The sequence below is a fragment of the Abramis brama genome (genome assembly GCF_963993115.1).
Source record: "Abramis brama genome assembly, chromosome: 10".
Taxonomy (NCBI): Eukaryota; Metazoa; Chordata; class Actinopteri; order Cypriniformes; family Leuciscidae; genus Abramis; species Abramis brama.
Window position 1 is genome coordinate 15,955,831 of NC_139972.1, and position 26,571 is coordinate 15,982,401.

The 26,571-nt window shown below is 37.8% G+C and overlaps 1 protein-coding gene across 1 annotated transcript in view; it reads right to left on the bottom strand.

Annotated features, from left to right (window-relative positions):
• The window catches only part of arcn1b (archain 1b), a 7,957-nt gene extending 40 nt beyond the window's left edge, over window positions 1–7,917 (bottom strand). The window contains exons 1-10 of the mRNA XM_084125488.1: window positions 7,716–7,917; window positions 6,168–6,431; window positions 5,904–6,083; window positions 5,594–5,796; window positions 5,350–5,514; window positions 4,574–4,739; window positions 4,248–4,395; window positions 4,050–4,158; window positions 1,142–1,346; window positions 1–1,052 (exon numbers count right to left, since the gene is read on the bottom strand). The exon at window positions 1–1,052 is cut by the window's left edge and continues 40 nt beyond it. Coding sequence (XP_083981614.1) covers window positions 963–1,052; window positions 1,142–1,346; window positions 4,050–4,158; window positions 4,248–4,395; window positions 4,574–4,739; window positions 5,350–5,514; window positions 5,594–5,796; window positions 5,904–6,083; window positions 6,168–6,431; window positions 7,716–7,718 — 1,533 coding nt within the window. The 5' untranslated portion in view covers window positions 7,719–7,917 and the 3' untranslated portion in view covers window positions 1–962. The remainder of the gene's footprint in view (window positions 1,053–1,141; window positions 1,347–4,049; window positions 4,159–4,247; window positions 4,396–4,573; window positions 4,740–5,349; window positions 5,515–5,593; window positions 5,797–5,903; window positions 6,084–6,167; window positions 6,432–7,715) is intronic.
• Between the last annotated feature and the right edge of the window lie 18,654 nt (window positions 7,918–26,571).

A 26,571-nucleotide genomic window follows, 5' to 3' on the forward strand; every position in this document is an offset into this window, starting at 1 on the left:
ATAAGTATCTTACAGCAGAATGGAATGTCGTAACCCTCCCCTTGGCGTTCCGTAATCATCATCGAGTGGGCGCTGATAAATGTATTTTACGTTATGGAAATACAAAAAAAATAAATCTGTTCTTAATAACATCTGGGAAGCCAGGGAGAATATATTTTCCTGTTTAGCCAAAAAAATGCAGCAATGAATAAAAAGCCAGAAACATTTAAACAGATTATGTGTAACATTACTTACAAAACAACTGAGAATGAAAAATCTTCCTGTTTAAGATTAATATTCAAACTAATGATTACATAAATATAACAGAACAAAAAAAGGGCAGATACTAAAAGGCAAATAGCGTTTGCGCTTTGTGTTGATGTACAGTTAAATCAATGCCATTTTAAAGAGATGAATTGTGTGAATTTGGAGTATGCACATTTAATGCAGTGTCAGTTCTAATTGCACAACCACAGCTATGATCATCATCCACATATTTTTTGGGTACTACAATATTAGGTCTGTTTCCATATTAGAAAACCTTGATAATTAGAAATAAATCCAAATTGCTAATGGGCAGATCATGTGGTTTGAAAAAAAGAAAAAAGAAAAGTCAATTATATCGCAATTCTATACAAAACCTATGCGACAAGTACATAATTTTCCAATTTCATTCTATTTCTTTGAAGGGTCAGAAGGGTTCATATGGGCTTATAATACATCTGCTGTAGGATGACACTGGTCTTCCCTTGATGTCTTCAGGTGCAGTGCTGTATTTTACTCTTTTGTCTTTCCTGGCAGGTGTGTCTGACTGCACTCAGTACTGAGCAGCTGAAAGTCCAGTTTATATAAAAGTAGATTATTTTCTTTTAAGACAAACAAACACAGAAGTACTGCAGCCCATGTCAGAGAATGTTTTGAGCGCTCTGTTAACGTACAGCACGCTCTCTGATCCGTTAAAACGATCCTCCACCAGGAAACATTTACAGGATCTCATACTTATCCACAACAAATGATGTCTCTAAGGAGAATTTGACTGGACTGCCTCCCCCTACGTATGTCACCTTGGCCACCTGTGGAAACAATCGATATGTAGTCATTTCCTTTCTCACTAGGACTCATTTTTGTTGCATTATTTCATAGGTAAACCAGCATAACTTGCCTGAATGTCACAAAAGTTACGCTTGGAGACAAAAGACACGTTGATTGGGAAGAAGTCGTTGGGTTTTCCATCTATACTGAACTCCAGGCTGCCACTCTTGTTCTTCTCATCGATAACGGGCAGTGACCATTCCAATAAGTTTTTCCTGCTGTCATGGTTATACTGCCCATCCAGATCACCGACCACAGGAGCACCAACACCTGACCTGCATAATCGCAGGAGCCAGAGTTTATGGTAGATAGAATCCTTTTACAAAGTTGACGTCCTAAATCAGTCTAAAATAGATTATATTTGAAATATATTCTAAAATATATTTTTATTATTATGCATAGTTGTAATGAATAAATAAAATAAATAAAGAGATGCACCAATACTAAATTTCTCCGCCGATAGTGATATCCGATTGTTCATATTTCACAATGAATTCAGATGTTTCATAAACACTACTTTTCATGATAAACTTATTCAAACATACATATATAATTAACAGTAAACAACCTCCTCTCTAGCTAACTAATCAACTGTACACACAGGATAACTTTACTGAGACAAATGCAACGTTAAGTGACATTGTTCACCAACTGTTTTATTGACGTCTTTCTGCGGTTGAAACACAGATTGAGCGATTACATGAGACATGATACATTTTGGTAAGTTGTACCTGTTGATATTTTTGCATGTTTTTCGGGCTATGACTCCTATTAAAGTGGAAGAAAAGACTCACGTGCCGCTTGAACTGAGGCGCTACAGCGATCTGTCGTGTCACATTTAAGAGCGTCAAAACACCATTTATGTTTTGAATTTTGTGATAAAATGGAAAGAATTTGAAAGCGGAGACTTTGTTTCTTATTAGAAGTAACAAAGCAAAAAGCTCTTAGTGATTATTGGATAGAAGGCATTAGGCCTGGCGGTATGATGATATATATCGTTACCATGGTATAAAATGTCTATCGTTAAAGATTTTGCTGTATCGTGTTTATCACGGTATGTAAATATATAGCACTATTTACACTTCAGAGAGATGAAATATGTTTGTAATTTGCTTATTTTTAATAACAGAAATTAGATAAAATAACTAAATCGTGATATACATCTCATATCGTGAAACAAGAATTTGGTCATATCGCCCCCTTGGGAGGCGTGCTACAAATAATGTTTGGTATAGGGAAAAAAAGCGGACCTGGCAACCCTGGCTTGAACTTACCATAGGGTCAAATATAGCCTGCTTTAAAACTTTGCTTTTTTTTTTTAAAGGTCCTATGACATGCTGCTTTTTGGATGCTTTTATATAGGCCTTAGTGGTCTCTTAATACTTTATCTGAAGTCTCTTTCCCCGAAATTCAGCCTTGGTGCAGAATTACAGCTACTACGAGCCAATCCCACAATGAGCTTTCCTTAGGACGTGCCATTTCTGTAGCTTTAAATGCTAATGAGGAGGAGAGAGACGGGCCAAGGTGGAGGGTGGGGGTGTGGTCTTGACCAGCTTGCCCACGGTACCATGCGCTAATGTTTACAGTGTATGTTTTGCAAAGGCTCGTAGACACGCTCATTTTGACCCAGAATCTGATCCGGATGGAGAAGCACCTGAAGAAGTTGCAACTCAGTGGCTACAGTAGGACGTCTCCGAATGGTTAGTTTAAAATATTGTGTCTGGATACGGTACTTTAGTTGGTTTATGTTTATGCTGTTACAGTTATTATCATGTAGCTAACGCTAGCCTACGTTGGCTTTTCATGTTGCTCTGATTTTCTATCGTTATAAAGCTGTATTGGCATCTATATCAGTAATCTTTGTAGTTTAGAGAAGACTGCTCAGGCTCATTTTTTAATGACAAAGTTCTCCATGTCCATGTATATTGAAGTCATGTTACACATAACCCATGATTTACTCCTGAAGATTAACCTCTACTCAACACCTGCTTGTCCACTCAGTCATGTATATTTATATATATATATAAAAAACCAGCGCCACTATATTAGTCAGACCTCTGCCATTATTACATGAAGGAACTAAAAAAATACTTTTGTATTCATTTGTAGATCCAAACACTGAGCAACTGCCAACTCGTTTGCAAGCCATGATGTCTCTCGAGGAAAAAACAATATCGCGCTAGCACGGTCGTAGCTCATTTTCTCATGGACGGGCCAATTTCTCTGGGCGGGCAAAGCAGAGAAAGAGGTAACCTTTCCCCATATGACGACATATAGGGAAGATTCCAGATTGGCCCATATGAACTTTAATTTTCTCAAAGGCGGAGCAGGATACCCAGGGCTTAGTTTACACCTATCGCCATTTCTAGCCACTGGGGGACCATAAGCAGGCATATTAATGTTAAAAAAAAAAATTCATGTCATGGGACCTTGACAAGTGTTAATGCGTTATTGTCACGTTAACAACCAATCACCGACAGGGGTGGGTGTTGAGAGGTTTTGCGCTCGTGCACGGCTGCCTATGACGGCTGCACGCGAAAACCTCACAACACCCACCCCTGTCGGTGATTGGTTGGAACACTATTTATTTTGGTTTTGATTTATTTTTTTGACGGCATGCTTATGGGGCGGGCAGCTAGCGGATCGTTAGGAAAGATTAGATGAATGTGATCATTTATGTTTGGGCCTGAAAGCGCTGATACAACCTTTAAATTCAACACAAGATACATTTTCTTCACACACAGTATCAGTTGCAGTTTGACACGTTTTTCTGCCCCCTTTTGATTGGCCCTGATCATCGGCGGTCTTAAAACAATCGGCCACTGGCCAGTAAGTGAAAAAAATTGCTTTATCTGCAAATTATTGGTCGATACATTGGTGCATAATTAATTGTTTACACAATAAAAATAAAAATGTATATAACAATATTAAAAGGGAAACAGAAAATATCTTGATTGAATGATTCATAATGCACTTACGGCACAGGAATAGTAATGATAACATCATTGAGTTCGAGTCCCTCGTCCTGAAGTTCATACTCAATGTTGACGTCACAGCCACTTCCACTTTCTGATGGCCAACAGTTAACTGAGAGGACAACATGGGATGCATGCATGATTGATATGTTCATGAAAGTGCTGCCATACAAAATCCTTGAGTATGAAAATAAGACTCACTAGTTAAAGGAATGAGGGACTCATCTGTGCTCTGTATCCTCCATTTCAGCACCCCCAAATCACTGTTGAGAGGGAAGGACTTATCCTGGTTTTTCAGACCAAGCAGGGACTCGGTGGTGAACAGCTTTTTATCAACATGAGGGTGAGTCTGAAGGATAAATGAAAGAATATGAGTCACACGGTCAAGACAAAAGATTTCTGAAGATCTAAATCAGGGGGAAAACTGAGTGAGAACATAGTGTCCTTTCTTAAATCCCATACTATCCACAATTTCCCCTTAACAATACACGCTGAGACCATGACATGCTGTGTTGTGTCTCACACACCTGTAGTTGTGCTCCTTTCTTGTCATTGTTATTGAGGAGTATAGAAATGCGGCCATTTTTTTCATCTGTGACTCTCAGAGTGATCATGCCCAGAACCTCCATGTTCTGCAGTCCACCATCCCGACCACAGGTCAGAGACATCTTCTCTTCCACCCTCAGGTGTACACTGGGAAACAGAGTTCATAAACTGCCATTAACAACAGACATAAGCTGAAAATAATATCATAAAATACACTACTGTGCAAAAGTGTGGGGTTGATAAGATTTTAATGATTTAAATAAATGTTTTTGAAAGGAGTCCCTTATGCTCACCAAGGCTGCATTTATTAGATTTAAAAATACAGTAATATTGTGAAATACTATTATAATTTAAAATCACTGTTTTGTAGTTTAATATATTTTAAAATGCAATTTATTCCTATGATGGCAAAGCTGAATTTTCAGCATCATTACTCCAGTCTTCAGTATCACATGATCCTTCAGAAATCATTATAATATGCTGATTATTTTTATTATCAATGTTGAAAATAGCTGTGCTGCTGAATATTTTTGTGGAAATATTTTTTGATGATAAATAAAAAAATTACGTAAATTGTAACATTATACTTTCACTTTCGATTAACTAAATTTACTAATTTACAAAAATTAACTTAATTAAAAAAAAGTATTTATAAAAAAGAATCTTACCGACTGCAAACTTTTGAACGGTAGTGTGCATAACAATATAGGGAGTAGAATGTGTCAAATCCAGAAATAAACTCAGTACCAAGCAATACCTCTCTATATTCACTGGAGGCTGAAGGACTTTAGATGCCTCTGATGCCTTCCTTCCTGCACTGGATGTGACAATATTTTCTCCTTCTGACTTTAGTTTGTCCACAAAGTTATCCACCTCTTTCCCCTTGACACCCAGCTTCAGTGCTTTGCTTGAACCACTTGGCCTACAAGAAGAACAGGGCAGATTAACTTCTATACACTTATATATTTCCATGTATCATGGCCCACAGGTAAAGCTCATACCTGACTGTAGCAGGAGACACTTTGGGCTTCTCTGGCTCTATTGTATCTGTGATGATGGTGGCTGATGTGTAGCTGCTCATTCCTGAATTTCCAAAACCTCCGAAGCCTGGCGATTTCCTCCCAGCACGTTCGGCATCTTGTCTTGCTCGCTGCAGCTCTTTGGCCTTGCGTTTCATCTCGGCCTTTGCTTCTCTTTCTTGGGTCTTTTGAAGTGGAGAATTGAGAGAAACCCAGAAAATTTGAGTTAGTGTTTGATTTAAACTTAAAAAGGAGAGTAATTTTTCCCTGGATGTTTCATCAAATATCAGACCTCTCTGACAGCCCTGAAGACTTTCTCTTCATGAGAATCCATCTCAGTAAAAGTGCGAATCTGGGCCAGATTAACGTTCTCCCGGTAGCCCAGAGCTACGATCTCATCAAATGCAAATATGAGATCAAAACAGTGCTCAGAGATCTCGCTTTCCTCCAATACTCTGCAATATTCAGGGATCTGAAAAAATATGGAAACCCATCACTTATTCAAGATACATCAAAGAAGCGCAATAATTGGGAGAATAAAAAAAGCAAGCTTTACCACTCGGGAGAACAGCCTTAGTGTCTCCAAGTCCTCCAGGATGTTGCTGTTTTTTGTAGTGATCAGAACCATGTAGAGCTTCTCCAGGGGCTGGTAGACGTAGCGCACGCTGTCTGTTTCCACAAAAGTGTGCTGCTTGCCTGTATTCATCAGTTTCGGAAAGGCAGCCAGAAGGCCCTCGACGCGGGTTCGCGTCATCTCTACGAACTGTCGTGACACTATGGCTTTTCCTGCCTTAGTGCAAACCGCCGCTGCCAAGAGCACCTGCAAAGATTTCACGGACATTCAAAACTTAATCGGACAAAGGACAATTAAAAAGGGATTTTTGATCATTATGATGATTACTGCATTCAGAAATTAGACTTCAGCACAACATTTACTTCAGAAATGATCAACTTGCATTACTAGTGAAAATATAGAAATAAAATATCAAATCAATAAAAAAGTTTTTATTAATTGATTTTAGCTGATATAAAATATTAATATTAGATGCATTAAAAAGCATAAAAAACAAACAAACAAAAATGTTGCCTCAGAAACTAACTGAAAACAAGTTAGTTCTAAAGAATTAAAATCACTAAACCTGGAAAAAGCTAAATAGAAATGTTAAAGGCACATAAAAAAGTCACTAAAACAAAAGCTTTTATTTATATACATTAAGTTAATTCCAAATATGATTAAATACTATAATACTAAACAAGTTCTTAAATGAGAAATATGTAAAGTTGTATGCTTAACAGTAAGACATGGGACAAAACAAAGAGAACATATATTTGCAATCAATCAATTAATTAGATTTGCATAATTAATTATGAATAAATAACATTACACACAAATGCATGCTTTTATTGTATAGTGATTTTTGATTGTCAAACACCAGAAATAAAACTAAATGAAAAAAAGATTCTGCATATCAGCTATAAGATACGAAAAAACATTAAAATGATCTGCATTGGTTGACATGATACAGTAAACATGACTAAAACATATTTTTCTTAATGTTAATAAAGAAAATAAAGGTCTGCCATACAAAATTTTATTTGTATGCATTTTATATATAATAATAATATATAATTATTTATGTTTTTTTATGTTTCATGATCCACTGGTCATTTATATTAAGACAACATTTGGATTGACAAAGTCAGTTAACGTTAGATACAACCTGTTATCTGCTAGACATTCAATATCTAAATGATAAAACAATACAAAAGATATCAATTTATTATATCAATATTTTATCATATAAACAATAACAGCTATTTACTTTCGTTAATTAATGCTACTTAAACTGTTATTAATTCTTAAGGCAATAGTTAAGTTAGCTGGCTAACCTTTAGCTGGCTAGTAGCTGTATCAGATATCATAACCTAGCAAAGTTTCCTTACTTGTAATATGCTTTTAAAACAAAAAACAGATGGAATAGACACTTTTTAGTAATTGACATGACACTAAGAAACGAAAAGAGTTTCAGACTGTGTGAGCGATGAGCTACATCGCTAGCTGCTAGCCCCATCATGCTAAATGCACAAAACAAACCAGTCATACCATTTCTGTTCCCTTTCACACGAGGATCCGTCAGCTGACTCGGTCACGGACACTGTCTGTCCAACTGTTTCAAAAACAGAAAATGTCAAAGTGTTGACTAATGCTCTGTTTTAACAGTAGCATATAGCTTGACTCGTAATATTGAAGAAACAGAGCCACGTCTCCAGAGTCCAACCGGAAAAAGTTGCGCCGTGTCAGAAGCAGATCATGAGAGTTGATGCAGGAGAGATGGCGACATCTAACGGCGGAGAACAGTTACTGCGCATGAAAACAAGACACTTTACTCATACTTGTAGAGATGTCATCTTACGTAGTGATTTCATGATAAGAAAGAAGAAAATACACTACCGCTCAAAAGAGTATCTATTTAATTGACCAAAAAGTTATTTAAATTTCAAATAAAGGCTGTTTTTATCTTTCTAATCGTCAAAAAATACTGGAAAATGTATCGTGGTTTCCACAAAAATATTAAGCAGCCTGCAAACTGTTATCAACATTGATAATAATAAGTGTTTCTTGAGCAGCAATATATTTCTTGAGCAGCAATATATATATATATATATATATATATATATATATATATATATATATATATATATATATATATACACACATACATATATATTTTTTCCCTGAAAAGAAATACAACAGGGGGAAAATATACACTTTATATTTGTATATAGATACATTCATCCTCAATGTATTATATTTTTAATTTATTTTATTGTTATTATTTATTATTAACACCTCACTCTTGTCTAAATTCTGTACTTTCTATTTTCTATTTCAAAACCTTAAATTCAGTTAAAATCTATAGTTGAACCTTGCTTAATGTGTCCTTGTGGATTTTGGGAACTCTGGTTCTTCACAAAAAAACAAAACAAACAAAAAAACACCTTGTTGAGGGGGTGTATTAGCTTATTTTAAACCTTAGCCTATTTACTCTTATATTTTTAAGTCATTATGAGGCCCTTTTGTATGGTGATGCATTGCTGCCACATACATATTATTTTTTCCACTCAATGAAGTCGTAATAACGAGATCTTATGTCGTTAAAACGACATATTTTCTCGTAATAACGAGATCTTATGTCGTTAAAACGACATATTTTCTCATAATAACGAGATCTTATGTCGTTAAAACGACATTTTTTTCTCGTAATAATGAGATCTTATGTCGTAATACCGAGATCTTATGTCGTTAAAACAACATCTTTTTCTCGTAACGAGATGCTATGTCATTACAACAACATATTTTCTTGGCCTTATAAGGACATGTGTAGTCATGTACAAAATATGCCTTTATCCACATAAAATTGATAGCCAATCATGTCTTTATCATACATCTACGTTCAAAAAGCTGAAGAAATAGCAGCCCCCAATGGACATTCATGTTAAAAGATCAAATTCTGTACACACCTTATTAGCAGATAAGCCCAGAATACAAACATTGCGTTTAATTTCACATTAGGTTCCCTCCCATAGAAAACCCTTATAATAAAGAAAAAGCTTAATGTGGCTTAACAGGCTACTTCAGTGATAAAGATCAAATGCTGTAGGCTACACACCTTATTAATAAACCATACTATCCTACAGAAAAGCAGATGAGCCCAGAATATGAACGCAATGCATTTAATTACACCTTAAGCGTTTTCCTCCCATATAAACCCTTTATTATAAAGAAAATAAAGGTGGATCTTAACGTGTCTTTCTATGGGAGGATGGCATTACGGTGCACAGCAAATCCATTAAATGGTATTCAGTGCAAAACAAAAATTAAAAATATAAGTGGCCAATAAAATAAACAAATTCTTGTGGCATTAATTAGCCCAAAAACAATATTTATAAATGCTTAAAATGCTACGTTATTTTTTTCAGACACATTAATTATCATTAGCCTACATTTGCCAGTGCTTTGCGGCAAGTTTTATGCATGCGCTTGAGCGCGGAATATAGGCTATATCCTATTGGGTTTACTAATTAGCAGCAATGTGATAAATATTAGAACCTCATTGTGTAAGAAACATAGGGGGAACAGAATCCGACGGCAAATACTTCAATTTGATAAATATTACAACCTCAGTGTGTCAGAAATATGGGGGGAACAGAATCAGTCGGAATCCGTTCCACCACTCCCATAATGAGAGGTGTTGATGTAATGGCTTAAAAAATGCTGATTTTATTTTTGTGTGTGGATGGAGCTTAACTTGCATCAGATTAAAGAATATATATTTTTTCCTTTTATTATGATAGGACAGTATAGTATCAAGAAAGTTTGAATAACCAGGCCTTAAACTCAGGTCGCAATAAGCTGAAATTGAATGAATTACAGTGCAGAGTGTACTGACCACTAGGCTATTGGTTTTGGCAATTAGATGGAACGTGACACATATCAAAACCTCATTGTCTGAGAAACATAGGGGGAACAGAATCCGACGGCAAATGGTTCAGCTGTCGAAATCCGTTCCCCCACCCCAATGATGAGAGATGTTGATGTATCGGCTTAAAATGTGCTTATTCTATTCTGTGTGTGGAAGGAGCTTAAACAGCATCAATTTGATAAATATTACAACCTCAGTGTGTCAGAAATATGGGGGGAACATAATCCGACGGCAAAAAAAACAGCTGTCGGAATCCGTTCCCCCACTCCCATTAAGAGAGGTGTTGATGTAATGGCTTAAAAAATGCTGATTTTATTTTTGTGTGAGGATGGAGCTTAACTTGCATCAGTTTAAAGAATATATTTTTTTGCCTTTTATTATGAGAGGACAGTATAGTATCAAGAAAGTTTGACTAACCTGGCCTTAAACTCAGGTCGCAATAAGCTGAAATTGAATGAATTACAGTGCAGAGTGTACTGACCACTAGGCTATTGGTTTTGGTAATTAGATGGAACGTGACACATATCAAAACCTCATTGTCTGAGAAACATAGGGGGAACAGAATCCGACGGCAAATAGTTCAGCTGTCGAAATCCGTTCCCCCACCCCAATGATGAGAGATGTTGATGTATCGGCTTAAAATGTGCTTATTCTATTCTGTGTGTGGAAGGAGCTTAAACAGCATCAATTTGATAAATATTACAACCTCAGTGTGTCAGAAATATGGGGGGAACATAATCCGACGGCAAAAAAAACAGCTGTCGGAATCCGTTGCCCCACTCCCATTAAGAGAGGTGTTGATGTAATGGCTTAAAAAATGCTGATTTTATTTTTGTGTGAGGATGGAGCTTAACTTGCATCAGTTTAAAGAATATATTTTTTTGCCTTTTATTATGAGAGGACAGTATAGTATCAAGAAAGTTTGACTAACCTGGCCTTGAACTCAGGTCGCAATAAGCTGAAATTGTATGAATTTCAGCAGAGAGAATACTGACCACTAGGCTATTGGGTTTGGTAATTAGCTCTAATGTGATACATATCAAAACCTCACTGTGTGAGAAACATAGGGGGAACAGAATCCGACGGCAAATAGTTCAGCTGTCGAAATCCGTTCCCCCACCCCAATGATGAGAGATGTTGATGTATGGGCTTAAAATGTGCTTATTCTATTCTGTATGTGGAGGGAGCTTAAACAGCATCAATTTGATAAATATTACAACCTCAGTGTGTCACAAATATGGGGTAACAGAATCCGACGGCAAAAAAACAGCTGTCGGAATCCGTTCCCCCACTCCCATTATGAGAGGTGTTGATGTAATGGCTTAAAAAATGCTGATTTTATTTTTGTGTGTGGATGGAGCTTAACTTGCATCAGTATAAAGAATATATTTTTTGCCTTTTATTATGATAGGACAGTATAGTATCAAGAAAGTTTGACGAACAGGGACTTGAACTCAGGTCGCAATAAAATGAACTTCATTGAATTACAGTGCAGAGCGTACAGACCACTAGGCTATTGGGTTTGGTAGTTGGCTCCAATGTGATACATAACAAAACCTCACTGTGTAAGAAACATAGGGGGAACAGAATCCGACGGCAAATAGTTCAGCTGTCGAAATCCGTTCCCCCACCCCAGTGATGAGAGATGTTGATGTATCGGCTTAAAATGTGCTTATTCTATTCTGTGTGTGGAGGGAGCTTAAACAGCATCAATTTGATAAATATTACAACCTCAGTGTGTCAGAAATATGGGGGGAACAGAATCCGACGGCAATAAAAAACAGCTGTCGGAATCCATTCCCCCACTCCCATTATGAGAGGTGTTTATGTAATGGCTTAAAAAATGCTGATTTTATTTTTGTGTGTGGATAGAGCCTAACTTGCATCAGTTTAAAGAATATATTTTTTTGCCTTTTATTATGATAGGACAGTATAGTATCAAGAAAGTTTGACAAACCGGGACTTGAACTCAGGTCGCAATAAGATGAATTTGAATGAATTACAATGCAGAGTGTACTGAACATTAGGCTATTGGATTTGGTAACTCGCTTCAATGTGATTAATATTAGAACCTCATTGTGTAAGAAACATAGGGGGAACAGAATCCGACGGCAAATAGTTCAGCTGTCGAAATCCGTTCCCCCACCCCAATGATGAGAGATGTTGATGTATCGGCTTAAAATGTGCTTATTTTATTCTGTGTGTGGAAGGAGCTTAAACAGCATCAATTTGATAAATATTACAACCTCAGTGTGTCAGAAATATGGGGGGAACAGAATCCGACGGCAATAAAAAACAGCTGTCGGAACCCGTTCCCCCACTCCCATTATGAGAGGTGTTTATGTAATGGCTTAAAAAATGCTGATTTTATTTTTGTGTGTGGATGGAGCTTAACTTGCATCAGTATAAAGAATATATTTTTTGCCTTTTATTATGATAGGACAGTATAGTATCAAGAAAGTTTGACGAACCGGGACTTGAACTCAGGTCGCAATAAGATGAACTTCATTGAATTACAGTGCAGAGTGTACAGACCACTAGGTTATTGGGTTTGGTAGTTAGCTTCAATGTGATACATATCAAAACCTCACTGTGTGAGAAACATAGGGGGAACAGAATCCGACGGCAAATAGTTCAGCTGTCGAAATCCGTTCCCCCACCCCAATGATGAGAGATGTTGATGTATGGGCTTAAAATGTGCTTATTTTATTCTGTATGTGGAGGGAGCTTAAACAGCATCAATTTGATAAATATTACAACTTCAGTGTGTCAGAAATATGGGGGGAACAGAATCCGACGGCAATAAAAAACAGCTGTCGGAATCCATTCCCCCACTCCCATTATGAGAGGTGTTTATGTAATGGCTTAAAAAATGCTGATTTTATTTTTGTGTGTGGATAGAGCCTAACTTGCATCAGCTTAAAGAATATATTTTTTTGCCTTTTATTATGAGAGGACATTATAGTATCAAGAAAGTTTGACTAACCTGGCCTTGAACTCAGGTCGCAATAACCTGAAATTGAATGAATTACAGTGCAGAGTGTACAGACCACTAGGCTATTGGATTTGGTAGTTAGCTTCAATGTGATTAATATTAGAACCTCATTGTGTAAGAAACATAGGGGGAACAGAATCCGACGGCAAATAGTTCAGCTGTCGAAATCCGTTCCCCCACCCCAGTGATGAGAGATGTTGATGTATCGGCTTAAAATGTGCTTATTCTATTCTGTGTGTGGAGGGAGCTTAAACAGCATCAATTTGATAAATATTACAACCTCAGTGTGTCAGAAATATGGGGGGAACAGAATCCGACGGCAAAAAAAAACAGCTGTCGGAATCCGTTCCCCCACTCCCATTATGAGAGGTGTTGATGTAATGGCTTAAAAAATGCTGATTTTATTTTTGTGTGTGGATGGAGCTTAACTTGCATCAGTATAAAGAATATATTTTTTGCCTTTTATTATGATAGGACAGTATAGTATCAAGAAAGTTTGACAAACCGGGACTTGAACTCAGGTCGCAATATAATGAATTTGAATGAATTACAATGCAGAGTGTACTGAACATTAGGCCATTGGATTTGGCAATTTGCTTCAATGTGATTAATATTAGAACCTCATTGTGTAAGAAACATAGGGGGAACAGAATCCGACGGCAAATAGTTCAGCTGTCGAAATCCGTTCCCCCACCCCAATGATGAGAGATGTTGATGTATCGGCTTAAAATGTGCTTATTTTATTCTGTGTGTGGAGGGAGCTTAAACAGCATCAATTTGATAAATATTACAACCTCAGTGTGTCAGAAATATGGGGGGAACAGAATCCGACGGCAATAAAAAACAGCTGTCGGAACCCGTTCCCCCACTCCCATTATGAGAGGTGTTTATGTAATGGCTTAAAAAATGCTGATTTTATTTTTGTGTGTGGATGGAGCTTAACTTGCATCACTATAAAGAATATATTTTTTGCCTTTTATTACGATAGGACAGTATAGTATCAAGAAAGTTTGACGAACAGGGACTTGAACTCAGGTCGCAATAAAATGAACTTCATTGAATTACAGTGCAGAGCGTACAGACCACTAGGCTATTGGGTTTGGTAGTTGGCTCCAATGTGATACATAACAAAACCTCACTGTGTAAGAAACATAGGGGGAACAGAATCCGACGGCAAATAGTTCAGCTGTCGAAATCCGTTCCCCCACCCCAGTGATGAGAGATGTTGATGTATCGGCTTAAAATGTGCTTATTCTATTCTGTGTGTGGAGGGAGCTTAAACAGCATCAATTTGATAAATATTACAACCTCAGTGTGTCAGAAATATGGGGGGAACAGAATCCGACGGCAATAAAAAACAGCTGTCGGAATCCATTCCCCCACTCCCATTATGAGAGGTGTTTATGTAATGGCTTAAAAAATGCTGATTTTATTTTTGTGTGTGGATAGAGCCTAACTTGCATCAGTTTAAAGAATATATTTTTTTGCCTTTTATTATGATAGGACAGTATAGTATCAAGAAAGTTTGACAAACCGGGACTTGAACTCAGGTCGCAATAAGATGAATTTGAATGAATTACAATGCAGAGTGTACTGAACATTAGGCTATTGGATTTGGTAACTCGCTTCAATGTGATTAATATTAGAACCTCATTGTGTAAGAAACATAGGGGGAACAGAATCCGACGGCAAATAGTTCAGCTGTCGAAATCCGTTCCCCCACCCCAATGATGAGAGATGTTGATGTATCGGCTTAAAATGTGCTTATTTTATTCTGTGTGTGGAAGGAGCTTAAACAGCATCAATTTGATAAATATTACAACCTCAGTGTGTCAGAAATATGGGGGGAACAGAATCCGACGGCAATAAAAAACAGCTGTCGGAACCCGTTCCCCCACTCCCATTATGAGAGGTGTTTATGTAATGGCTTAAAAAATGCTGATTTTATTTTTGTGTGTGGATGGAGCTTAACTTGCATCAGTATAAAGAATATATTTTTTGCCTTTTATTATGATAGGACAGTATAGTATCAAGAAAGTTTGACGAACCGGGACTTGAACTCAGGTCGCAATAAGATGAACTTAATTGAATTACAGTGCAGAGTGTACAGACCACTAGGTTATTGGGTTTGGTAGTTAGCTTCAATGTGATACATATCAAAACCTCACTGTGTGAGAAACATAGGGGGAACAGAATCCGACGGCAAATAGTTCAGCTGTCGAAATCCGTTCCCCCACCCCAATGATGAGAGATGTTGATGTATGGGCTTAAAATGTGCTTATTTTATTCTGTATGTGGAGGGAGCTTAAACAGCATCAATTTGATAAATATTACAACTTCAGTGTGTCAGAAATATGGGGGGAACAGAATCCGACGGCAATAAAAAACAGCTGTCGGAATCCATTCCCCCACTCCCATTATGAGAGGTGTTTATGTAATGGCTTAAAAAATGCTGATTTTATTTTTGTGTGTGGATAGAGCCTAACTTGCATCAGCTTAAAGAATATATTTTTTTGCCTTTTATTATGAGAGGACATTATAGTATCAAGAAAGTTTGACTAACCTGGCCTTGAACTCAGGTCGCAATAACCTGAAATTGAATGAATTACAGTGCAGAGTGTACAGACCACTAGGCTATTGGATTTGGTAGTTAGCTTCAATGTGATTAATATTAGAACCTCATTGTGTAAGAAACATAGGGGGAACAGAATCCGACGGCAAATAGTTCAGCTGTCGAAATCCGTTCCCCCACCCCAGTGATGAGAGATGTTGATGTATCGGCTTAAAATGTGCTTATTCTATTCTGTGTGTGGAGGGAGCTTAAACAGCATCAATTTGATAAATATTACAACCTCAGTGTGTCAGAAATATGGGGGGAACAGAATCCGACGGCAAAAAAAAACAGCTGTCGGAATCCGTTCCCCCACTCCCATTATGAGAGGTGTTGATGTAATGGCTTAAAAAATGCTGATTTTATTTTTGTGTGTGGATGGAGCTTAACTTGCATCAGTATAAAGAATATATTTTTTGCCTTTTATTATGATAGGACAGTATAGTATCAAGAAAGTTTGACAAACCGGGACTTGAACTCAGGTCGCAATATAATGAATTTGAATGAATTACAATGCAGAGTGTACTGAACATTAGGCCATTGGATTTGGCAATTCGCTTCAATGTGATTAATATTAGAACCTCATTGTGTAAGAAACATAGGGGGAACAGAATCCGACGGCAAATAGTTCAGCTGTCGAAATCCGTTCCCCCACCCCAATGATGAGAGATGTTGATGTATCGGCTTAAAATGTGCTTATTTTATTCTGTGTGTGGAGGGAGCTTAAACAGCATCAATTTGATAAATATTACAACCTCAGTGTGTCAGAAATATGGGGGGAACAGAATCCGACGGCAATAAAAAACAGCTGTCGGAACCCGTTCCCCCACTCCCATTATGAGAGGTGTTTATGTAATGGCTTAAAAAATGCTGATTTTATTTTTGTGTGTGGATGGAGCTTAACTTGCATCACTATAAAGAATATATTTTTTGCCTTTTATTACGATAGGACAGTATAGTATCAAGAAAGTTTGACGAACCGGGACTTGAACTCAGGTCGCAATAAGATGAACTTCATTGAATTACAGTGCAGAGTGTACAGACCACTAGGTTATTGGGTTTGGTAGTTAGCTTCAATGTGATACATATCAAAACCTCACTGTGTGAGAAACATAGGGGGAACAGAATCCGACGGCAAATAGTTCAGCTGTCGAAATCCGTTCCCCCACCCCAATGATGAGAGATGTTGATGTATGGGCTTAAAATGTGCTTATTTTATTCTGTATGTGGAGGGAGTTTAAACAGCATCAATTTGATAAATATTACAACTTCAGTGTGTCAGAAATATGGGGGGAACAGAATCCGACGGCAAAAAAACAGCTGTCGGAATCCGTTCCCCCACTCCCATTATGAGAGGTGTTTATGTAATGGCTTAAAAAATGCTGATTTTATTTTTGTGTGTGTGGATAGAGCCTAACTTGCATCAGTTTAAAGAATATATTTTTTTGCCATTTATTATGATAGGACAGTATAGTATCAAGAAAGTTTGACAAACCGGGACTTGAACTCAGGTCGCAATAAGATGAATTTGAATGAATTACAGTGCAGAGGGTACAGACCACTTGGCTATTGGATTTGATAGTTAGCTTCAATGTGATTAATATTAGAACCTCATTGTGTAAGAAACATAGGGGGAACAGAATCCGACGGCAAATAGTTCAGCTGTCGAAATCCGTTCCCCCACCCCAATGATGAGAGATGTTGATGTATCGGCTTAAAATGTGCTTATTTTATTCTGTGTGAGGAAGGAGCTTAAACAGCATCAATTTGATAAATATTACAACCTCAGTGTGTCAGAAATATGGGGGGAACAGAATCCGACGGCAATAAAAAACAGCTGTCGGAACCCATTCCCCCACTCCCATTATGAGAGGTGTTTATGTAATGGCTTAAAAAATGCTGATTTTATTTTTGTGTGTGGATGGAGCTTAACTTGCATCAGTATAAAGAATATATTTTTTGCCTTTTATTATGATAGGACAGTAGTATCAAGAAAGTTTGACGAACCGGGACTTGAACTCAGGTCGCAATAAGATGAACTTCATTGAATTACAGTGCAGAGTGTACAGACCACTAGGCTATTGGGTTTGGTAGTTAGCTCCAATGTGATACATATCAAAACCTCACTGTGTGAGAAACATAGGGGGAACAGAATCCGACGGCAAATAGTTCAGCTGTCGAAATCCGTTCCCCCACCCCAATGATGAGAGATGTTGATGTATCGGCTTAAAATGTGCTTATTCTATTCTGTGTGTGGAAGGAGCTTAAACAGCATCAATTTGATAAATATTACAACCTCAGTGTGTCAGAAATATGGGGGGAACAGAATCCGACGGCAATAAAAAACAGCTGTCGGAATCCGTTGCCCCACTCCCATTATGAGAGGTGTTTATGTAATGGCTTAAAAAATGCTGATTTTATTTTTGTGTGTGGATAGAGCCTAACTTGCATCAGCTTAAAGAATATATTTTTTTGCCTTTTATTATGAGAGGACAGTATAGTATCAAGAAAGTTTGACTAACCTGGCCTTAAACTCAGGTCGCAATAAGCTGAAATTGAATGAATTACAGTGCAGAGTGTACTGACCACTAGGCTATTGGTTTTGGTAATTAGATGGAACGTGACACATATCAAAACCTCATTGTCTGAGAAACATAGGGGGAACAGAATCCGACGGCAAATAGTTCAGCTGTCGAAATCCGTTCCCCCACCCCAATGATGAGAGATGTTGATGTATCGGCTTAAAATGTGCTTATTCTATTCTGTGTGTGGAAGGAGCTTAAACAGCATCAATTTGATAAATATTACAACCTCAGTGTGTCAGAAATATGGGGGGAACATAATCCGACGGCAAAAAAAACAGCTGTCGGAATCCGTTGCCCTACTCCCATTAAGAGAGGTGTTGATGTAATGGCTTAAAAAATGCTGATTTTATTTTTGTGTGAGGATGGAGCTTAACTTGCATCAGTTTAAAGAATATATTTTTTTGCCTTTTATTATGAGAGGACAGTATAGTATCAAGAAAGTTTGACTAACCTGGCCTTGAACTCAGGTCGCAATAAGCTGAAATTGTATGAATTTCAGCAGAGAGAATACTGACCACTAGGCTATTGGGTTTGGTAATTAGCTCTAATGTGATACATATCAAAACCTCACTGTGTGAGAAACATAGGGGGAACAGAATCCGACGGCAAATAGTTCAGCTGTCGAAATCCGTTCCCCCACCCCAATGATGAGAGATGTTGATGTATGGGCTTAAAATGTGCTTATTCTATTCTGTATGTGGAGGGAGCTTAAACAGCATCAATTTGATAAATATTACAACCTCAGTGTGTCACAAATATGGGGTAACAGAATCCGACGGCAAAAAAACAGCTGTCGGAATCCGTTCCCCCACTCCCATTATGAGAGGTGTTGATGTAATGGCTTAAAAAATGCTGATTTTATTTTTGTGTGTGGATGGAGCTTAACTTGCATCAGTATAAAGAATATATTTTTTGCCTTTTATTATGATAGGACAGTATAGTATCAAGAAAGTTTGACGAACAGGGACTTGAACTCAGGTCGCAATAAAATGAACTTCATTGAATTACAGTGCAGAGCGTACAGACCACTAGGCTATTGGGTTTGGTAGTTGGCTCCAATGTGATACATAACAAAACCTCACTGTGTAAGAAACATAGGGGGAACAGAATCCGACGGCAAATAGTTCAGCTGTCGAAATCCGTTCCCCCACCCCAGTGATGAGAGATGTTGATGTATCGGCTTAAAATGTGCTTATTCTATTCTGTGTGTGGAGGGAGCTTAAACAGCATCAATTTGATAAATATTACAACCTCAGTGTGTCAGAAATATGGGGGGAACAGAATCCGACGGCAATAAAAAACAGCTGTCGGAATCCATTCCCCCACTCCCATTATGAGAGGTGTTTATGTAATGGCTTAAAAAATGCTGATTTTATTTTTGTGTGTGGATAGAGCCTAACTTGCATCAGTTTAAAGAATATATTTTTTTGCCTTTTATTATGATAGGACAGTATAGTATCAAGAAAGTTTGACAAACCGGGACTTGAACTCAGGTCGCAATAAGATGAATTTGAATGAATTACAATGCAGAGTGTACTGAACATTAGGCTATTGGATTTGGTAACTCGCTTCAATGTGATTAATATTAGAACCTCATTGTGTAAGAAACATAGGGGGAACAGAATCCGACGGCAAATAGTTCAGCTGTCGAAATCCGTTCCCCCACCCCAATGATGAGAGATGTTGATGTATCGGCTTAAAATGTGCTTATTTTATTCTGTGTGTGGAAGGAGCTTAAACAGCATCAATTTGATAAATATTACAACCTCAGTGTGTCAGAAATATGGGGGGAACAGAATCCGACGGCAATAAAAAACAGCTGTCGGAACCCGTTCCCCCACTCCCATTATGAGAGGTGTTTATGTAATGGCTTAAAAAATGCTGATTTTATTTTTGTGTGTGGATGGAGCTTAACTTGCATCAGTATAAAGAATATATTTTTTGCCTTTTATTATGATAGGACAGTATAGTATCAAGAAAGTTTGACGAACCGGGACTTGAACTCAGGTCGCAATAAGATGAACTTCATTGAATTACAGTGCAGAGTGTACAGACCACTAGGTTATTGGGTTTGGTAGTTAGCTTCAATGTGATACATATCAAAACCTCACTGTGTGAGAAACATAGGGGGAACAGAATCCGACGGCAAATAGTTCAGCTGTCGAAATCCGTTCCCCCACCCCAATGATGAGAGATGTTGATGTATGGGCTTAAAATGTGCTTATTTTATTCTGTATGTGGAGGGAGCTTAAACAGCATCAATTTGATAAATATTACAACTTCAGTGTGTCAGAAATATGGGGGGAACAGAATCCGACGGCAATAAAAAACAGCTGTCGGAATCCATTCCCCCACTCCCATTATGAGAGGTGTTTATGTAATGGCTTAAAAAATGCTGATTTTATTTTTGTGTGTGGATAGAGCCTAACTTGCATCAGCTTAAAGAATATATTTTTTTGCCTTTTATTATGAGAGGACATTATAGTATCAAGAAAGTTTGACTAACCTGGCCTTGAACTCAGGTCGCAATAACCTGAAATTGAATGAATTACAGTGCAGAGTGTACAGACCACTAGGCTATTGGATTTGGTAGTTAGCTTCAATGTGATTAATATTAGAACCTCATTGTGTAAGAAACATAGGGGGAACAGAATCCGACGGCAAATAGTTCAGCTGTCGAAATCCGTTCCCCCACCCCAGTGATGAGAGATGTTGATGTATCGGCTTAAAATGTGCTTATTCTATTCTGTGTGTGGAGGGAGCTTAAACAGCATCAATTTGATAAATATTACAACCTCAGTGTGTCAGAAATATGGGGGGAACAGAATCCGACGGCAAAAAAAAACAGCTGTCGGAATCCGTTCCCCCACTCCCATTATGAGAGGTGTTGATGTAATGGCTTAAAAAATGCTGATTTTATTTTTGTGTGTGGATGGAGCTTAACTTGCATCAGTATAAAGAATATATTTTTTGCCTTTTATTATGATAGGACAGTATAGTATCAAGAAAGTTTGACAAACCGGGACTTGAACTCAGGTCGCAATATAATGAATTTGAATGAATTACAATGCAGAGTGTACTGAACATTAGGCCATTGGATTTGGCAATTCGCTTCAATGTGATTAATATTAGAACCTCATTGTGTAAGAAACATAGGGGGAACAGAATCCGACGGCAAATAGTTCAGCTGTCGAAATCCGTTCCCCCACCCCAATGATGAGAGATGTTGATGTATCGGCTTAAAATGTGCTTATTTTATTCTGTGTGTGGAGGGAGCTTAAACAGCATCAATTTGATAAATATTACAACCTCAGTGTGTCAGAAATATGGGGGGAACAGAATCCGACGGCAATAAAAAACAGCTGTCGGAACCCGTTCCCCCACTCCCATTATGAGAGGTGTTTATGTAATGGCTTAAAAAATGCTGATTTTATTTTTGTGTGTGGATGGAGCTTAACTTGCATCACTATAAAGAATATATTTTTTGCCTTTTATTACGATAGGACAGTATAGTATCAAGAAAGTTTGACGAACCGGGACTTGAACTCAGGTCGCAATAAGATGAACTTCATTGAATTACAGTGCAGAGTGTACAGACCACTAGGTTATTGGGTTTGGTAGTTAGCTTCAATGTGATACATATCAAAACCTCACTGTGTGAGAAACATAGGGGGAACAGAATCCGACGGCAAATAGTTCAGCTGTCGAAATCCGTTCCCCCACCCCAATGATGAGAGATGTTGATGTATGGGCTTAAAATGTGCTTATTTTATTCTGTATGTGGAGGGAGTTTAAACAGCATCAATTTGATAAATATTACAACTTCAGTGTGTCAGAAATATGGGGGGAACAGAATCCGACGGCAAAAAAACAGCTGTCGGAATCCGTTCCCCCACTCCCATTATGAGAGGTGTTTATGTAATGGCTTAAAAAATGCTGATTTTATTTTTGTGTGTGTGGATAGAGCCTAACTTGCATCAGTTTAAAGAATATATTTTTTTGCCATTTATTATGATAGGACAGTATAGTATCAAGAAAGTTTGACAAACCGGGACTTGAACTCAGGTCGCAATAAGATGAATTTGAATGAATTACAGTGCAGAGGGTACAGACCACTTGGCTATTGGATTTGATAGTTAGCTTCAATGTGATTAATATTAGAACCTCATTGTGTAAGAAACATAGGGGGAACAGAATCCGACGGCAAATAGTTCAGCTGTCGAAATCCGTTCCCCCACCCCAATGATGAGAGATGTTGATGTATCGGCTTAAAATGTGCTTATTTTATTCTGTGTGAGGAAGGAGCTTAAACAGCATCAATTTGATAAATATTACAACCTCAGTGTGTCAGAAATATGGGGGGAACAGAATCCGACGGCAATAAAAAACAGCTGTCGGAACCCATTCCCCCACTCCCATTATGAGAGGTGTTTATGTAATGGCTTAAAAAATGCTGATTTTATTTTTGTGTGTGGATGGAGCTTAACTTGCATCAGTATAAAGAATATATTTTTTGCCTTTTATTATGATAGGACAGTAGTATCAAGAAAGTTTGACGAACCGGGACTTGAACTCAGGTCGCAATAAGATGAACTTCATTGAATTACAGTGCAGAGTGTACAGACCACTAGGCTATTGGGTTTGGTAGTTAGCTCCAATGTGATACATATCAAAACCTCACTGTGTGAGAAACATAGGGGGAACAGAATCCGACGGCAAATAGTTCAGCTGTCGAAATCCGTTCCCCCACCCCAATGATGAGAGATGTTGATGTATCGGCTTAAAATGTGCTTATTCTATTCTGTGTGTGGAAGGAGCTTAAACAGCATCAATTTGATAAATATTACAACCTCAGTGTGTCAGAAATATGGGGGGAACAGAATCCGACGGCAATAAAAAACAGCTGTCGGAATCCGTTGCCCCACTCCCATTATGAGAGGTGTTTATGTAATGGCTTAAAAAATGCTGATTTTATTTTTGTGTGTGGATAGAGCCTAACTTGCATCAGCTTAAAGAATATATTTTTTTGCCTTTTATTATGAGAGGACAGTATAGTATCAAGAAAGTTTGACTAACCTGGCCTTGAACTCAGGTCGCAATAACCTGAAATTGAATGAATTACAGTGCAGAGTGTACAGACCACTAGGCTATTGGATTTGGTAGTTAGCTTCAATGTGATTAATATTAGAACCTCATTGTGTAAGAAACATAGGGGGAACAGAATCCGACGGCAAATAGTTCAGCTGTCGAAATCCGTTCCCCCACCCCAATGATGAGAGATGTTGATGTATCGGCTTAAAATGTGCTTATTTTATTCTGTGTGTGGAAGGAGCTTAAACAGCATCAATTTGATAAATATTACAACCTCAGTGTGTCAGAAATATGGGGGGAACAGAATCCGACGGCAATAAAAAACAGCTGTCGGAACCCGTTCCCCCACTCCCATTATGAGAGGTGTTTATGTAATGGCTTAAAAAATGCTGATTTTATTTTTGTGTGTGGATGGAGCTTAACTTGCATCAGTATAAAGAATATATTTTTTGCCTTTTATTATGAGTGGACAGTATAGTATCAAGAAAGTTTGACAAACCGGGACTTGAACTCAGGTCGCAATATGATGAATTTGAATGAATTACAATGCAGAGTGTACTGAACATTAGGCCATTGGATTTGGCAATTCGCTTCAATGTGATTAATATTAGAACCTCATTGTGTAAGAAACATAGGGGGAACAGAATCCGACGGCAAATAGTTCAGCTGTCGAAATCCGTTCCCCCACCCCAATGATGAGAGATGTTGATGTATGGGCTTAAAATGTGCTTATTTTATTCTGTATGTGGAGGGAGCTTAAACAGCATCAATTTGATAAATATTACAACCTCAGTGTGTCAGAAATATGGGGGGAACAGAATCCGACGGCAAAAAAACAGCTGTCGGAATCCGTTCCCCCACTCCCATTATGAGAGGTGTTTATGTAATGGCTTAAAAAATGCTGATTTTATTTTTGTGTGTGGATAGAGCCTAACTTGCATCAGTTTAAAGAATATATTTTTTTGCCTTTTATTATGATAGGACAGTATAGTATCAAGAAAGTTTGACAAACCGGGACTTGAACTCAGGTCGCAATAAGATGAATTTGAATGAATTACAGTGCAGAGTGTACAGACCACTAGGCTATTGGATTTGATAGTTAGCTTCAATGTGATTAATATTAGAACCTCATTGTGTAAGAAACATAGGGGGAACAGAATCCGACGGCAAATAGTTCAGCTGTCGAAATCCGTTCCCCCACCCCAATGATGAGAGATGTTGATGTATCGGCTTAAAATGTGCTTATTTTATTCTGTGTGTGGAAGGAGCTTAAACAGCATCAATTTGATAAATATTACAACCTCAGTGTGTCAGAAATATGGGGGGAACAGAATCCGACGGCAATAAAAAACAGCTGTCGGAACCCATTCCCCCACTCCCATTATGAGAGGTGTTTATGTAATGGCTTAAAAAATGCTGATTTTATTTTTGTGTGTGGATGGAGCTTAACTTGCATCAGTATAAAGAATATATTTTTTGCCTTTTATTATGATAGGACAGTAGTATCAAGAAAGTTTGACGAACCGGGACTTGAACTCAGGTCGCAATAAGATGAACTTCATTGAATTACAGTGCAGAGTGTACAGACCACTAGGCTATTGGGTTTGGTAGTTAGCTCCAATGTGATACATATCAAAACCTCACTGTGTGAGAAACATAGGGGGAACAGAATCCGACGGCAAATAGTTCAGCTGTCGAAATCCGTTCCCCCACCCCAATGATGAGAGATGTTGATGTATCGGCTTAAAATGTGCTTATTCTATTCTGTGTGTGGAAGGAGCTTAAACAGCATCAATTTGATAAATATTACAACCTCAGTGTGTCAGAAATATGGGGGGAACAGAATCCGACGGCAATAAAAAACAGCTGTCGGAATCCGTTGCCCCACTCCCATTATGAGAGGTGTTTATGTAATGGCTTAAAAAATGCTGATTTTATTTTTGTGTGTGGATAGAGCCTAACTTGCATCAGCTTAAAGAATATATTTTTTTGCCTTTTATTATGAGAGGACAGTATAGTATCAAGAAAGTTTGACTAACCTGGCCTTGAACTCAGGTCGCAATAACCTGAAATTGAATGAATTACAGTGCAGAGTGTACAGACCACTAGGCTATTGGATTTGGTAGTTAGCTTCAATGTGATTAATATTAGAACCTCATTGTGTAAGAAACATAGGGGGAACAGAATCCGACGGCAAATAGTTCAGCTGTCGAAATCCGTTCCCCCACCCCAATGATGAGAGATGTTGATGTATCGGCTTAAAATGTGCTTATTTTATTCTGTGTGTGGAAGGAGCTTAAACAGCATCAATTTGATAAATATTACAACCTCAGTGTGTCAGAAATATGGGGGGAACAGAATCCGACGGCAATAAAAAACAGCTGTCGGAACCCGTTCCCCCACTCCCATTATGAGAGGTGTTTATGTAATGGCTTAAAAAATGCTGATTTTATTTTTGTGTGTGGATGGAGCTTAACTTGCATCAGTATAAAGAATATATTTTTTGCCTTTTATTATGATAGGACAGTAGTATCAAGAAAGTTTGACGAACCGGGACTTGAACTCAGGTCGCAATAAGATGAACTTCATTGAATTACAGTGCAGAGTGTACAGACCACTAGGTTATTGGGTTTGGTAGTCAGCTCCAATGTGATACATATCAAAACCTAACTGTGTGAGAAACATAGGGGGAACAGAATCCGACGGCAAATAGTTCAGCTGTCGAAATCCGTTCCCCCACCCCAATGATGAGAGATGTTGATGTATGGGCTTAAAATGTGCTTATTTTATTCTGTATGTGGAGGGAGCTTAAACAGCATCAATTTGATAAATATTACAACCTCAGTGTGTCAGAAATATGGGGGGAACAGAATCCGACGGCAAAAAAACAGCTGTCGGAATCCGTTCCCCCACTCCCATTATGAGAGGTGTTTATGTAATGGCTTAAAAAATGCTGATTTTATTTTTGTGTGTGGATAGAGCATAACTTGCATCAGTTTAAAGAATATATTTTTTTGCCTTTTATTATGATAGGACAGTATAGTATCAAGAAAGTTTGACAAACCGGGACTTGAACTCAGGTCGCAATAAGATGAATTTGAATGAATTACAGTGCAGAGTGTACAGACCACTAGGCTATTGGATTTGATAGTTAGCTTCTATGTGATTAATATTAGAACCTCATTGTGTAAGAA